Source organism: Narcine bancroftii, chromosome 3 (assembly GCF_036971445.1).
Source record: "Narcine bancroftii isolate sNarBan1 chromosome 3, sNarBan1.hap1, whole genome shotgun sequence".
Lineage (NCBI taxonomy): Eukaryota > Metazoa > Chordata > Chondrichthyes > Torpediniformes > Narcinidae > Narcine > Narcine bancroftii.
This window is the reverse complement of record NC_091471.1, coordinates 40,706,854-40,723,037: the sequence shown is the minus strand read 5'-3', so window position 1 is coordinate 40,723,037 and position 16,184 is coordinate 40,706,854. Positions and strand designations below refer to the sequence as shown.

Genomic DNA, 16,184 nt, shown 5'->3' with positions numbered 1-16,184 from the left:
GGAAAGAGATCAAAAAAAATTTTTTTTTTTTAAAGTGCAGAGGATGATTTATGAGGATGTTGCCAGGACTTAAGGAATTGAATTATAGGGAAAGGCTAAACAGGTTAGGACTTTATTCCCGGAACAAAGAAAAATGAGATTTAACAGAGGTATGCAAAATTATAATGAATATAGATAAATGCAAGTAGGCTTTTTCCACTGAGGTTATGTGAGATTCAAACCAGAGGTCATGGGTTAAGGATGAAAAGGAAGTAGTTTCAAGGAACTTTAGAGGGCCTTCTTCACACAGACTGCTGGGATTTTAGAATAAGTTGCTAGCTGAAGTGGTGAATGGTGAGCTCAATTTTAGCATTTAAGAAAAATTTGGACAGGCACAAGAATGGGAAGGGCATGGAGGGATAAGAAATATATGCCAATTCGTGTTACAAGGCAGAAAAATAGCCTGGTACTGACTAGAGTGGCTGAAGGGCCTGTTTTTGGTGCTGTATTAGGGTTCTCTGGAGGGACGAACCCCTGCAGAAGGGAGAGGAATGGGGAAGAGTTTGCTCACACATTGTAGGCGGCAGAAATTGGGGAGGATGATGGGTTGGATGCAGAGGCTGGTGGGGTAGTCAGCGAGATTAAGGGGAATAAAAAGGTTTGGTCGTGAGGGGGGAAAGAGGAGGGCAATTTCAAAAGAAAAATTGAATAAGGGTGATGTGCGCGACTGGCGGAAGAAAAGTCAACCAGATTGCGATTTATGAGGATGTTCTGACTGGCTGGGCCAAACAAAAACTATAGGATGCCTCGACTTGAAACGAACTTCTTTGGGAGGCCACTACACGTCCTCCTTTTCCGCAGTCGTCACATTTTGCAATCCATGCCTTTCGCTTCCCGCCACATTTCCCAGGACATCCCATTCCGCCAGCATTTTCCCATACTTTGATGAAGGGGGGTCAAGCTCTATAAAGGACACGGTTTGACTTGCTGAGCTTCTCCGGCATTTCATGCTCTTTCCCTCATGGCACACAGCACTCAACAACAACAACCCTCATCTCCATCCCTCCATTTGAGGGAGCGGGGCGTGACCTTGCCTCAGCCGCCAGGATGAAGCATCGACCCATCAGCGGGGCCAATCCAGCCGACACCAGTTTTTCTTTCGCCCCCCGCCCCGCCCCCGAGACCTGCCCGGGGAGGGCAGCAGGGTCGCAAGACCCCGGCAGTCGCGAGAGAACGGGATTCGTCCACCGCACGTCGAAGGCCCAACACGAAGGCGACGAGGGGTTGGAGTGACGTCACAGCGGCGAGTGGGTCAAGCGGAATTCCACAACCGATTGACAGCTCGGCTCCCCATCGCTGAGGAGATCCGCACGTCCATCATCTCGGGCGGCGGTCTGGATTGGAGAGGGGCGGGGCTTCCAATGCCACCGAGCCAATCGGAGCCGACGTCCTGTCAGTAAGGGGGCGTGGCCATGGACCTTCCGACGATGGAGTGAAAGAACAAAAGAATTAATTCAGGGGCGCTGGCGCTTTTCTAGAAACAAAACTATTTTTTAAAAGAAGAGGTTTATTATTTAAGGAGGAAAATATTTAATGATCATTTTGTCCTGTTCATGTTATACAATGCCGAGTAGTACAGTGTTTACAGATATGGAGCGGGACGGCGGCGATTCCAGGCCGCTGCACATCGCCATGGAGCAACTCAGCGCGTTCGGCTCGAAGACGCGTCGCCTCCTCTCGGTCAGCGTCACCGGGGCCAGGAGACCGAAACTCCCCCCCTCGCCGCCGCCGCCGGCCGCCGCCGCCGCCGCGTCGGGCCACTCCTCGTGCCGGGCGCCCCTCCGCAAGGAGCGGCCCCTGGCCCGTGCCCGGGCGGCCTGCCCTTGGTCTCCTCCGTCCTGGCTCTGTTCGAGGCCGAGCAGATGCAAGCAGCAACAGCCCAGAAAAAAGAGCGTCAACATGACCGAATGTGTGCCGGTGCCCAGCTCGGAGCACGTCGCCGAGATCGTGGCCGACAGGGTGAGTAGAGGCGCCGGAGGAGGGGAAGGGCTTGGAGCTCGCCCCCCACACCCCGCTCCTCACCCACCCTCCCCACCCGCTCCTCACCCACCCTCCCACCCCGCTCCTCACCCACCCTCCCCACCCCGCTCCTCACCCACCCTCCCCACCCCGGCTCCTCACCCACCCTCCCCCCCCTCCCCCCCACCCCCCCTCCCCCCTCTCCCCCCACCCCCCCTCTCCCTCCCCCCCACCCCCCCTCTCCCCCCACCCCCCCTCTCCCCCCACCCCCCCTCTCCCTCCCCCCCCACCCCCCTCCCTCTCTCCCCTCTCCTCCCCCCTTCCTCCTCCCCACCCACCCCCTTCCTCCTCCCTCCCCACCCCCTTCTCTCCCCTCCCCACCCCCTCCTTCCCCCCTCCTCCCCTCCCCACCCCTCCTTCCCCCTCCTCCCCTCCCCACCCCCTCCTTCCCCCCTCCTCCCTCCCCACCCCCTCCTTCCTCCCCTCCTCCCCTCCCACCCCCTCCTTCCCTCCCCTCCTCCCCTCCCCACCCCCTCCTCCCCACCCCTCCTCCCCACCCCCTCCTCCCCACCCCCTCCTCCCCACCTCCTCCCCACCCCCTCCTCCCCACCCCCTCCTCCCCACCCCCTCCTCCCCACCCCCTCCTCCCACCCCCTCCTCCCCACCCCTCCTCCCCACCCCCTCCTCCCCACCCCCTCCTCCCCACCCCCTCCTCCCCACCCCTCCTCCCCACCCCCTCCTTCCCCCCTCCTCCCCACCCCCTCTTCCCCCCTCTCCCCACCCCCTCTTCCCCCCTCTCCCCACCCCCTCTTCCCCTCCTCCCACCCCCTCCTTCCCCCTCCTCCCCACCCCCTCTTCCCCCCTCCTCCCCACCCCCTCTTCCCCCCTCCTCCCCACCCCCTCTTCCCCCCTCCTCCCCACCCCCTCCTTCCCCCTCCTCCCCACCCCCTCCTTCCCCCCTCCTCCCCACCCCCTCCTTCCCCCTCCTCCCCACCCCCTCCTTCCCCCTCCTCCCCACCCCCTCCTTCCCCCCTCCTCCCCACCCCCTCCTTCCCCCCCTCCTCCCCCCCCTCCTTCCCCCCTCCTTCCCCCTCCTTCCCCCCTCCTTCCCCCTCCTTCCCCCCTCCTTCCCCCTCCTTCCCCCCTCCTTCCCCCCTCCTCCCCCCCCTCCTCCCCCCCCTCCTTCCCCCCTCCTTCCCTCCCCTCCTCCCCTCCCCCTCCTTCCCCCCTCCTTCCCCCCTTCTCCCCTCCCACCCCCTCCTCCCCTCCCACCCCCAATCCTCCAGCATCTCTTTCTCCATCTTTGTCCCTCGTTCAGCTTCAACTCTTTGTCTTTCCCAACCTGTCGCTCTTGGGCGAGGTGCAAGAGGTGGGCTCTTTCCGCCTTCCTTCCATCGATTTTTTGCACAGATAAAAGTCCAATTGAAGAGGTGTTTAAAACCGTCCCGAAAGTTGATGTTTTTAAAATTTCAGAAAATGTTTTCATTGGTTCTCGTTTCTGCATCAGAGATTCATCCGTTTTACCAATAGTTGCTCGGACTTTCAACCATCCAACCTCTTGAGAGGCGTAGCTCGGGCTAATAGGATTTAAATTTTGCTTTTAAGATTATTTTAATTTAAATATTTGGTTGGCCCCAATTTAGATTGGACACCTGTAGTCGAGCAAATAATCATCTAAAATCCAACTTGGTCAAACTCTCTCTTCTGGAGTTGATGCGGAAGGAGGAAGGTGTTTCAATCCTTGACATTTCACTATTGGTTCCATTGAGGTGTGAGGGAAAAGAAGTGGTCGACGTTTTGGTCATCGAGTCACTCTCTCTGGTCAAGAACTTCGGTTGAAACATTGTCCATTCTTTTCTCCCACGGATAATGCTTTGACCCGCTGATTTCCTCAGCGGGTTTAGTTTATTTATATAGGCCATTTAAAACAGCTCAGCGTTGACCAAAGATCATAAATTGCATCTTAACTGAGCAGCTCTTTAAAGTGCGGTATAAACCCGAGGTTTAGAACACGGTAACAGTTTCGAATTCCAACATTTGCATGCAATCTCCTGTGTGGTTTGCAACATTTTTGTAACTTTCAATTGAAGAATTTCCTATTTTGAAACTTGTATTCATTTAATTTGGGACGAGGAGGTGTTTTGAGATTCTTCTAACGTTTTTTAAATAGACGCGTTGGGTAATTCTTAATGAGTTTCATTGTGCAAATTTTTATCATGGTGAAAGGCAGATTGTGTCAAACTCTTTGGAAAATCGGATAATTATATTTTCTTTATTATTTTGCAAACTAGATTTGTATTGTATATGCAAAAGAAAAGTAAAATAGAGATAGATCCGTTACAGATATGGGCAGAGGCAGGTAGAGTTTCATCCAGACAAGTGTGAGGTTCTGTACATGGGGGGGGGGGTCCCAAATAGAAGGAGGATGTAGGTCGTGAATGCATTGATGTGCAGAGTAATCTGGGGGGGCGGGGGGTCCAGATCCATCGCTCATTGAAATTGGCCACACAAGTAGATTGGGTGGTAAAGAAGGCTTGGCTTCATTTGGCAAGACATTGAGTTCAAGAGTAAGGAAGTCAATGTTGCATTTAATTTTTTTAAATCTTTGGTTATGCTGCATTTTAAATATTGTATGCAGTTCTATTTGCTTCAAAACAGGAAGAATGTGGAGGGATTGCAAGGATGTTGCCTGGAATAGTGGGTTATGGGGAGAGATTGGACAAACTTGGGTTGTTTTCTTTCGAGCATAGAAGGGAGACCTGATATAGGGTGCAAAAGTACCTCACATTAGAGGACACCCATTTAAGGTGAGGGGAACGTTGAAGGGAGATGTGCAGGGCAACAATTTTACACACACTCCTGGACCAGGCTGCCAGGAGTGGTGGTGGAATCAGATAATGTAGTAGCATTTAATAGGCTTCTGGATAGATACAGGAATATGAGATTATTTTCTTTATCCATTTTTGTATCAAAATGTATTTGAAAATCTCTTGTGGTAATTCAGTTGAATGCATTATAAGTATTTTCCAGCATATGTTTGGTCTGGTTCTCATACTTCCATTTGCTCGCTGGACTAATGTGCTGGGTCAGGATTAAATTTTGAGCCTTGTTGCTGACTTGAGCTACGTCTTCTATAAGTAATGTTGTACTGTTTTAAGGAGTGTTTAAAAATATTTGGTGCCACTTGTCAGTTATGGTACATTCAATAAATCCATGTAAGAGAATATAATTTCACTGACTTGGAAATATTTCACTTGGAAGTACAGTCATTATATGGGTTTCATTTACTATTAATGATATGTGTTGACTATCTTAATAAACATAATAATCAGAAAAACAGCTCAAACTTTTAGCTTGAAAGGTAAAAAAAATGAAGCGTTCATTCAAGTCCTATTCCAGTCGGACGAGTACAACCTGAAGAGCAGCATTGAGAGTGTTCTTTATTTTAGAACAGCCATTCTCTTACAGGGGTTTTCGGCCCCACTGGGGGCCATAGCACATTTAAGTAAAAGCATTATTTTCTTTTCACCTCACATAACAAAAATATTTTTTTGTTTTTTATGCAGTCATCAGGAGAGAAATTCGAAAGAAACCAAAATTTGACTGTTTCACAGGGAAGAGGGGCCATAAACTTTGATCAGTCTTGGGTGGGTGGAGGGGAGGGGTACAGCCAAAGATAGGTTGAGAATGGATGCTTTAGATGACCTTTATTGCATGAAGGTAAATTGAAATGATACTGATGCTATCCTGTCTGTAAAAGAGTCCATGTTCCTATTTAAAAGAAAGCAGAGATTCCTTGATTTTGTTTTTCATTCAATATAGCCTAATTTTTTTTCTTATCTATCCAAATGGCATTTCAAAACTTTGCTCAATAGTATTTGATATTAGCTCCTGTTTCATGGTCTTGATTGGTTGAGAAGCTCATTAGGACATTATGGGGTTGTAACATAATTCCTATATTGCAAAGCATTTCATTCTTTAGACTAATAATTCAGGTCTATAGTTTAAGCATAACTCAAAATTGTGAATTTGATTTATTTACTGTCAGGTGTACCGAGATGCAGTGGAAAAACTTTTATATGCTCTCCAGTAAAATCTATCTAAACTTGAGTACAGCAGGTGGTGCAAAATGTAGTGTTATTGAGGAAAACATAAACATCATTTTACTAATGAGAGGTTCATCCAATAGTCTGATATTGGGGAAGAAACTATAGTTGAATCTGGTGGTGTATAGTTTCAAACCTGTGTATCTTCATGGCCCCGGGGGGTGGGTGGGGGGGGGGCGGGGAGAGGTGGAGGTGGTGCTGAATAGAGAGAAGAGAGTGTGATCAAGGTGGAATGGTTCTTTTAATATGTTGACTGCTTTTCAAAAGCAGTGGAAAATGTTGGAGTCACTAGAGGGTGTTTTTTTTTTGAACGATGGCCTGAACTGCATTCACAATTTTGCAATTTCATGTCTGGAGCAGAGTTGTTCACTTACCAAGCTGTGATGCATCTGGACACAGTATTTTATATATGCATTTATATTAAAAAAAACTCCCAAGTTCATTTTTTTGGCTGTATTATCAATGTGGTTGGACCAAGGTAGACTGGTGATATCTGCATTTAAAAACAAATGCATTTTTGACTCCACTTTAGCATTGTTAATGCAGATTGAGATACCATATGCTTCCTGCTGCTTCTTGATGTCAATGACCATTTCTTTTGTTGGTAATGAGGGAAAAGTTGTTACCCTGACACTGTGCCATCATACTTTCTGTCTCTTTCCTGCACGTGCCTCATCTTTGTTTGAATCCGGCGTAAAATGGTTTTATTGTGCAGGGGAAGATGTCACCAACCCTTACAGACTGTGGTCTGCAGGTCAGAAAGTGTTGCGGAGAAGATGCTGAGACCTAGGCCTAGAGGTTTGAAGGTGAGTTTGTTTGGGACCATGGTATTGAAGGCAGTGCTATAGTCAATGGTAGAGTCTGACATCAATACCCCTGTGGTTCCAGGGATGAGAAATCAATACCCCTGTGGTTCCAGGGATGAGATTAGGGCCAGGGAGATGGCATCTGCCAAGGACCTGTTGTGATAGTAAGTAAATTGTAGAGAATCAAGATTGCATGGGATGCTATAATTAATGTGGGACAAAATTAGCCTCTCGAAGCATTTCATGATGAATGTTAGCCAGAGGTGGTAGTTGTTGATCACAACATAATCATAAGGTCGAATAGAAGGAAAACACAAAAGTCTGTTGACACTGGTTGAAATAAAAACACACCTGTTGAGTTTATCCAGCAGTTAGTTTTCACATTAGGTAGAATAATTCTCTCAAGACACCTTTCACGTCCATTGAAGACCTAGCTGGTTAAGAAATCAGATTTGAGCTGCACCAACCAGGATTCACAATCTGATTTGGGAGGAAGAAAGCAGGAAAGATTCTTGCCAATTATTGATATTCATTACTATTTTAGAAATTGGGTAAGAGTCGGTACTTTTGGGTTAAAGGGTCTGGGGGACTTTTGTTCAACACTTTTCATTCCATTTGTTCTACATTTTGGCCTGAAATGTCAGCTGCTATTTGCATGATCTCTGAGTTCCTTCAGTATTTTGTGTATTTCTCTGGAATGAATGGAACTTGTCAGTGAAGTTTCAGGATTTTGGAAATAAATAGGCATTTTTTTTCCTTCTCCAAGGTGTGATGTAAACTCACTTTTTGCTGTAAACTTTTGACTACTTTGAAGTATATAGGAACTGGTTGTATGATCTGCGTGTTACTGGTACCATCTAACCCAGTACAGGTACACAATCCTCTATCCGAATATCTAAAATCTGGCAAGTGGGGAGAGAGGTGGGCAGCGCAAGTCGGGCGAGCGAGGGACCAGCAGCGCAAGCTGGACGGGCGAGGTGGGGACGGGGAGGAGACAGAAAAGCGACTGGAACGGGGTGTGGTGGAGACAGCAGCACAATTCGGGTGGGTTTAAATCTTGCTTTCCAAAATTCAGAACACATTGTCCCCCAAGGATTCCGGAATAAGGATTGTGTACCTGTACTACTGATTTTCCCCCACCAGGCTTGGGTGATGTGGAGGTGGCTAGACTCCCTGACAAAGGCAGACGAACACTCTCTTGGGGTCAACGGCCATCTAGCTGTGAAGCACAGAAGGGCATCCCTTGCATCGAAGCTTGGTCTGGCCATTCACTGCAACAGAATATCCACCCGCTGTCTTGGACCTCACCATAGGATCTGGGACGGGATGTTGAGAGGATGGGTCTGGACTTCTGCAACCCCCTACTTGTCTAAATCCATTCAAACACACATTGTTCCTTTCTGAGGAGTGGGGTATCCTCATATCAAACCCCACAAACTGACTGAAAGTGAACATCATCATCCTGTGGGATGGAGAGCAGATATGTATGGACACTCTTTTAACTGGAATATTTGCATAAATTTTTGTAGCGTTATAGCTTTGAAATGTAATTTGTGTTTGGGCAATAGATTTAGCTAGAAAAATTGAAGGGTTGTATTGCCAGACTAAAAGGAGGATTGAACAAAACATCAACTATACATGTCTTGGTGTTGATGTTTGTAATTTGTTTAAACTGTACTAGAGTGAGTTAATTAATTTCTAATTTGGAACTGTGAGGAAGTGATGCTGTCGGTTTATCTTTACTAACTTCTGTTTGGGAAGGAAGGAAAAATTTGTTAATTTAGTACTGATGTAGACAAATTATGATCAATGGTACATAGTTTTATAACCGTTGATAAGCCAATAAAGTGAGCCATATAACTTTAAAGTTTAAACTGTGCTTCTGTTATTTAATGAGCCATGAGTTGTTCTGTTTGTAACAAATAAAAACTAATGCATTGTACAGGTTGTACTTTAAACCAGCAATGTTGGGTCCTGACCATTGCCGGACCACAGAAAGTGCCGGAAAATAGAAATTCACCCCTCAGAGAACTCCCTATGTAAACATATCAAAGGTAGAACAAAGCTTGAAACAGGAAATAATACTGTGGGATGGCATGGTTAGTGCAACACCTTTACAGCACCAGTGGTTGGGACCAGGGTTCGAGTCCTGCACTGTCCGTAAGGATTTTGTACTAATGGCGGCAAATTCAAATGTGCCGGAGATGCCGGACCACAGAGCACCAGATAAGAGAGGTACAATCTGTATTATCTGCTTGAATTTGATATTGGCAAAAGATTGTGTCGACGCACTTGGTTCAGGCAAGCGGAAGCACAATTCCACCTCCGGCAGATCACCTCCAACTCCATGATATTCTACCACATCGTCAACACCCTCAACCAAGAGACTGCAGCCAGAGTGCTCCTCTTAAGTACTTTCGGCCTGTCCAGGTGACAGAGCACCATCCGCCCTCCTGGACGAAATGTTCGCGCTGGCAGAGGGCCACACACCGTGCCTCATGTTTGAGCAGGCTTTCCTGGAGCAGGTGCCAAACGACATACAGCTGCTATTAGCCGGTGAAGATTTCTTGGACCCACGCAAGGTCGCGGCCAGAGCAAATGTCCTGTGGCGCATGAAACATTGAAAATGAGTCTGCTATGAATCAGGTGTGGCACCGCAACCGGACATAACAGCACTTCAGCAAGCCGGCACAGGCACCAAACACTAACTGGTGCTTTTATCGCCAACACTGAGGGCGCATAGGCACGAAAATACAGGCAACCCTGCTTGTTTCTGGAAACGGCCAGGCCACCTGCCGCTACTGGCCACATCAATAGCTTTCTGTATGTCATCGATAAGGTTAATGGCTGACAGTTCCTGGTTGACACGGGTGCCGAACTTGGTGTCATCCCACCAACTGCACTGGAGACACGAATGTGACCAGGAGGCCCACCACCATCAAAACCTTCGGCACATGTATTTACAGCTCGGCAACGATAAGTTCCGGTGGAATTTCACACTTGCTGCGGTGGGCACATCACTCCTCACTGCTGATTTCCTTTGGGCATATGGCCTGCTGGTGGACGTGAACGCCTAGTGCATGCCTGGACTTTCCAACCTGTCAGACTCGAAGCTACCGTCACGAGCATAGGCACGGTGAGTGCCTCTAAGGACGAGTATAGCCACGTCCTGGATGAATTCCTGGCTATCCTCAGGCCGCAATTCACTTCCACCATGCTACAGCACAGGGTGCTACACCACATACCGACCCAGGGGCCCCCGCTCCACGCCAAAGCCAGGAGACCTCTTCTCTCCCCCCCCCCCCGGGTAAACTGCAGTTGGCCAAAGAGGAATTTTCCCGGATGCAAGGGCATAGACCGCAGGTCCGACAGTCCGTGGGTGTCCCCTCTACACATGCTCCCCAAGTCTTCAGGTGGTTGGCGGCCCTGTAGGGATTACCGACGCCTTAACGATTCCACCACACTTGACTGCTACCAGGTCCCACACATTCAGGACTTCACGGTGCAAAGGTGTTCTCCAAAGTCAATTTGGTACGTGGCTTTCACCAAATCCCAGTCCATCTGGACAACATTGGCAAGACGGCTATTATCACTCCTTCATACATTTCGAATACCTCCGCGTGCTTTTTGGTCTCAAGAACACGGCGCAAACCTTTCAGCGCTTGATGAACGCGGTGGGCAGAGACTTGGACTTTGTGTTCAACTACTTGGATGACATACTCATTTCAAGCAAGGACCACAGGGAGCACAAGGACTATCTCCGCAGACTTTTCACTCATCTGTCAGAGTTTGGACTTGTGGTCAACGTGGCCAATTTGGGAAAGACTCCGTGCAGTTCTTGGGCCACACTATCACCGCGAACGACGTGGCACCATCAGCAGAGAAGGTCACGGCCATACTCCAGTTTGCCTGTCCTGACACCCTCAAAGGCCTCCAGGCATTCACAGGAATGGTTAACTTCTACAACCATCTTGGGGGCGGCTTGCATCATGAGACCACTGTTCGCCATGATATCAGCCAAAAGCAAGACCCTAGAGCGGACAGAGGAGGCCGACGCACCTTTCAACATGATGAAGAACTCCCTGGCCAACGCTGCCTTGCTGGTTCATCTCAGATCAGACATACCCACGGCACTCACCGTATACGCATCGGAATTAACCATCGGGGGCGTCTGCGAGCAATCCTTCAAAGGTCAGTAGGGGCTGCTGGCATTTTGCAGCCCCCACCTGCGCCCGCTTCTCCCCCCCCCCCCCCCCCCCCCCGAACTTAAATACAGCGCATTCGACAGGGAGCTCCTGGCACTCTATCTGGCTATCAGGCACTTTTAGTATTTCCTGGAGGACAGGCCATTCACTGTTTTAACGGACCACAAGCCCCTCACCCACACCTTCACCATGGCCAAGGACCTCTGATCAGTGCGTCATCAACGCCACCTATCCTATATATGAGTTCACCACCACCATCCAGCCCTTATCCCCCAGGATGGACTATCCCAGCTGGTGCAGGCCCAAAAAGTGGGTGAGGAGAGGGCAGCCATCACCAGCATCCACTTCGAACACCTCAGTCTGCCGGACAGCCCCGACACACTTCTGTGCGATCTCTCCATTGACTCACTGCGCCTGGTAGTGCCACATCAATGGAGGCACCGTTTTCAAGGCTGTTCACAACCTCGCACACCCGTCCATAAAAACTACAACCCGTATGGTAGCAGAGAGGTTCGTGTGGCACGACCTGAGAAAACAAGTTGCGCAGATGGCTCGCAATTACACCCAGTGTCAGGCATCCAAAGTCCACCGTCATGTCAAGATCCCAGTCCATCAGTTCAACCCTCCGAAGAGACTGTTCGAGCATATACATGTTGACATCGTGGGCCCGCTGCCCATGTCCTGAGACACCCAGTATCTCTTCACAGGCCATACCTTTAAAGGACACCTCCCCCAAAGACTTATCAACTGCAGACTTTGTATTTGTCCGCCGTTGCGTACATTTCACCCCCCTCCAACGACCTTATGAAGGCCCATACAATGTTCTGTGCAACTCTGGCAAAACTTTTGCACTGGACATTGGGGGTAGAGAGGAATTGTTCACAGCAGACAGGCTGAAACCGGCACATCTGGACCTCAGCCAGCAGATTGTACCAGCACAGCCAAAACGCCGGGGGTGACCACCTAAAGGCATGACCCCACAGCACCCAAAGGCAGAAGGACACTAGAGCCGATTCTCGGGGTTGTGTGACGGCGCAAATCACGACACATACGAACAGGCACTGTGTTTGAGACGGCTGAGGCAGTGTAGCGGCCACGTCAAGATGGTGCCACCGGGTTTTGCTTCCCTCATGGGCAGAGGGGCTGAGCATGTGCACTTGACTACGTCGTCACATCATCGTCAACATAGAGGCGGGACTTGACAATCACCTTATAAGGCGCAGCGTGGGCTTTTTCAAATAAATCATTGGAAACAAAACTGACCCCAGTATGTAGTCTCCATTCTCGTTATCCCCTCGTAGCCACCGCTGCAAGATAATAATAGAACAGATTATTTTTTTTGTAAAGTTTGTTACCAATTTGTTTGCTTGAACAGTTTTTGAGTAGGTACCTGGGGAGAAGAAAGTTGGTTGGTAATTGATTTAGTTACCATATATTTTGGCTTGAAAGCTGACCGGCCTATAAGACGACCGCCATTTTTCAGACTAATTTTAGGGTGTTATGGTATATGTGGTGTATGTTGGCCCCCATTTTTAGTGCTATCTGGGCCTCTCAGGAGCAATACAAAAATTTTTTAAACATCCCAATCGCAAGTAACAAAGCTTTAAAAAAAAGCCTTGGGCCTACCAGGCAGGAGCAGCGACGGAGACCTCTGGCTCCCAGGTAGGAGGAGCAGTTTCGGGTGCGCCCAGCAGTGGAGATGTGGCTGCGCTGGCAGTGGGGAAGTGCTTCCAACATCGATTTATACACCGAATTTATGTCAATTTGGTTTTTTCAGTGAACTTGAGGTCTCCAAAGTATTTCTAGCGTACAAAAGTATATCCAGCAAGCAAGTCGACCTCTCCCTGAGAATTTTTTAGGGTTTCACAACTCCACTAATTTGCCGAAATATATGGTGAGTGGACAATTGTTTAATGGATGTGAGAGATGCTGTCATGCAATTGAAGAATGAAAGATACTTCCATTTACATACCATAATGCTATTCAAAAATTTCAAACATCCCAAAATAATTTAAAACCAAAATAATACCGAAACAAATTTGTTGCAATGAATGAGAGTTTATCATATCCATAAATGAAGGAATTAAAGTCTTGCTGCATCTTCCTGGCTTTGTAAAACATACCAACACAAATTAAGTATAATTAAAATGCTGCAAAAAGACAAAAAAATTAAAAAAAAAAGAAAAGAATCAAATTTTATTAAGAAAAACAGTTTAACCATTTACACATGGCACTGTATTTTCTTAGTGAAGCTATTTGAGAGAATAAATATTAAATCTGTATAATTTTGCAAAGTTGCTGAGGACCTCATCCTAAATAATTCATTACAATATTGTTTTGGTTTTGCAATAATTTGGTAACTAGTCTGACAAAACAAGATGCCCACTTTAAATCAACACAGAAGTTCAAAATTGGTAAGTGGTCAGATTTGAATGATGACCTTTCCTTGATAAATTCCACTTTTTTTGTTAAAAATCGACCTTGCAAATCTAGTTTGTTTCTAGGGAATACTGAAAGAAGAATGTGTCCAAATGTATCTTTTTTTCTGGAAGCAGCCTCTAGTGGAATATTTGGACTATTGTCCACTACCAAATTATTTGAGCAGTTGCTTAAGTACAATATTTATTCCAAGCTTGGTTAGTCAGTCAATAATGATATAGTACAGTACTTGTAAGTTGTATACAATAAGATCTTCACAAAAGCTCCAAAGTATCATAGATATTTGGTGAGGAAGTTGTTTTGATGCGTGAAGTTAGTTGCACTAAAGTTTTAATACATCTGTTATAGCTGACAAAATAGTATTCTCCAAAAACATTTAATTATACTTAGTCCCTGGTTTTCTGTAATGGTTTCACTGCTTGCCAAGCTCAGGCTTGACTTGCTGTGAACTCCCCACAAACAGAATAGGATGCCAGAATTGTATTGCTGCTTGCAAATGAATTAAAGTCAGCACAAATAGACCAAATGCTTAAATGTACTAGTTGTAATGCAAGACAGAAGTTAATAAGGGTATTAAGAGAATAGGATGAGCACATGCAATCACCGTTCAGCAAAATTCAGTGAAAGGATTTGTAAACCAGAAAGTAATTTTTAAAATCAAGGCATTGCTAAACTCTGGACGCCTGTCCGGGCTCCGGGCGCTCCCTGGCCACCCGCCCGGGCTCTTCCTTCTCCTGAGAGAAGGAAAAGCAACCAATTGATACAGGTAGACCCTGACTTACCTTTTTTAAGAACAGAATATCAGAAGTTGGAACATCATAAGTTGAGGTCTATCTGTACCTTGCACTTGGTTAAATTCCTTGTCCTACTCTCCGAACCACTTTACTTCCAATTTTGGTGTCATCTATAAAGTTGCTCACTTTGCTAATTTCAGTCACTGATGTAACAGGAAGTGTTGCAGAGTGGTGCCAGTATAGGTTTGGAGCAAGACTGTGCAATGTAGCCAACAGAATGACCGGCGTAACTGGGACCTTGATTGCCTATGTCTAAATCTCTGTAGGAAATGTGAGATTTCAAAGGACAAGTATTTTCTCTTTCTCTCCTTCACCCCCCTCCCCCTCAAAACCTTGTTCTGATTGCGTTCTCTTCCTTCATGATTTCACCAACAGGATTCTGTCCCCAGCCCCCTTTGTTCTATCTGTATCATATCTCATCTAATTACTTCCATTTTATCATCTTTTTTCTTGTCAGATTCCAGCACTGGTAACTTTGTATCCACTTACCAACCCATTCAAGCTGTTTCCTGTGACTTGTCTTCCACCACCTAACCTCTTTATCTTTTGCGTGCATTTCCCTTTGTCTTCAACAGCAGATAAGAAATACTCATTTAGGACCATGACTCTTGCTCTCCAATGGCTCCACACATGTCCTTGTTGATTTTTAAGGAGCCCTATTCCAACTTTTTTGCCTTCGATATACTATTTAAAATAAGAAAATGTCATTGTTAGAGTTGTAATTTTTATGGATTCATTTATTTGGCAGAATTGAGCCTCATTCCTGTTGATGACTTTCACAGTGTCTGATGGAATTTCATGATTTAGACCTAATGAAGGCATGGAGTTGGAGGCAAACTTGCAAATGGTTTTCGTGGCTTCCATGCCTCTGTCTTTCTCAGGATGGCGTAGATGCTGCATGGCACTGCCTATAAGGCACACAAAGCTAAGCTTTTCCCTGTATCCATGTACATGCAATTCTTGTACTGGTGGCTTTTTGGCTGCCATCTATTTATATTCTTGATTATTTGGTGCTGTAATGCAACTTGTAAATTATTCCAAAATGATTTATGAACCACAAACCTTTGAATTTTTAGTCACATTTTACATGGGTATTCAGTTTATTTTAGAATGCATGGATGGGTTTCTCTTACCTTCCAGGGATAATCTTCCTCCTCCAACCCACTGGATTGATACAGCTCTGAACTGTTTTGAATGTATTTCTGAAAGCACCACACCATTTTATCCATTTAAAGATTATGTATAGTTGGTAGCCTTTGTACATGGGGAAGCAAAAAAAGCCTTTTTAAATTTGAATCCATGGAGTCTGAAAATGTGAACACTTGTTTAAATCTGGACTGGTTGAAAGCTTGTACTTCAGATTTTATCCTCTAAATTAGAAGATTGCAACTGAAGAATTCTATGGCTATTAAAGGACTATGATCATTATTGTGTGTTTTTTGTGTATAACGTGATCTTGAGAGATGCTGTTGAGTTGTATACGTGCAATCAAATGATAATAAACTTGAACTATGTACTGTACTTTCCATAAGCAGAATCTATTATTGAAATGTTAAAATGTTTTTGCTGTAGATGCCAGAAGTACTACATAATTTATGCATTATTATTTTTGAAATGAATTCCTACATGCAAAAGCAGATATTCAACCATATGCTTCACATTAAAGACCTGAATATTTGAAATGGAGATGACTTTAATTCTCAACTTTAATGGATAAAGTTTGTATATTCATTTCCATTCCCATGAGAACACCTTTTGCCTACCTCCACCCATTACCCACTTTCATGGACACTTTCTAGTTTCTCCAGGCTCCAAATTCCAAGTCACCATTCCTCA

The 16,184-nt window shown here is 46.4% G+C and overlaps 1 protein-coding gene across 1 annotated transcript in view; it reads left to right on the top strand.

Annotated features, from left to right (window-relative positions):
• The first annotated feature begins 1,333 nt into the window (after positions 1-1,333).
• LOC138757114 (RNA-binding E3 ubiquitin-protein ligase MEX3C) overlaps positions 1,334-16,184 on the top strand; it is a 32,086-nt gene continuing 17,235 nt past the window's right edge. The window contains 3 exon segments of the mRNA XM_069923910.1: positions 1,334-1,693; positions 1,696-1,906; positions 1,908-2,002. Of these exon segments, the coding sequence (XP_069780011.1) occupies positions 1,573-1,693; positions 1,696-1,906; positions 1,908-2,002 (427 nt within the window). The 5' untranslated portion in view covers positions 1,334-1,572.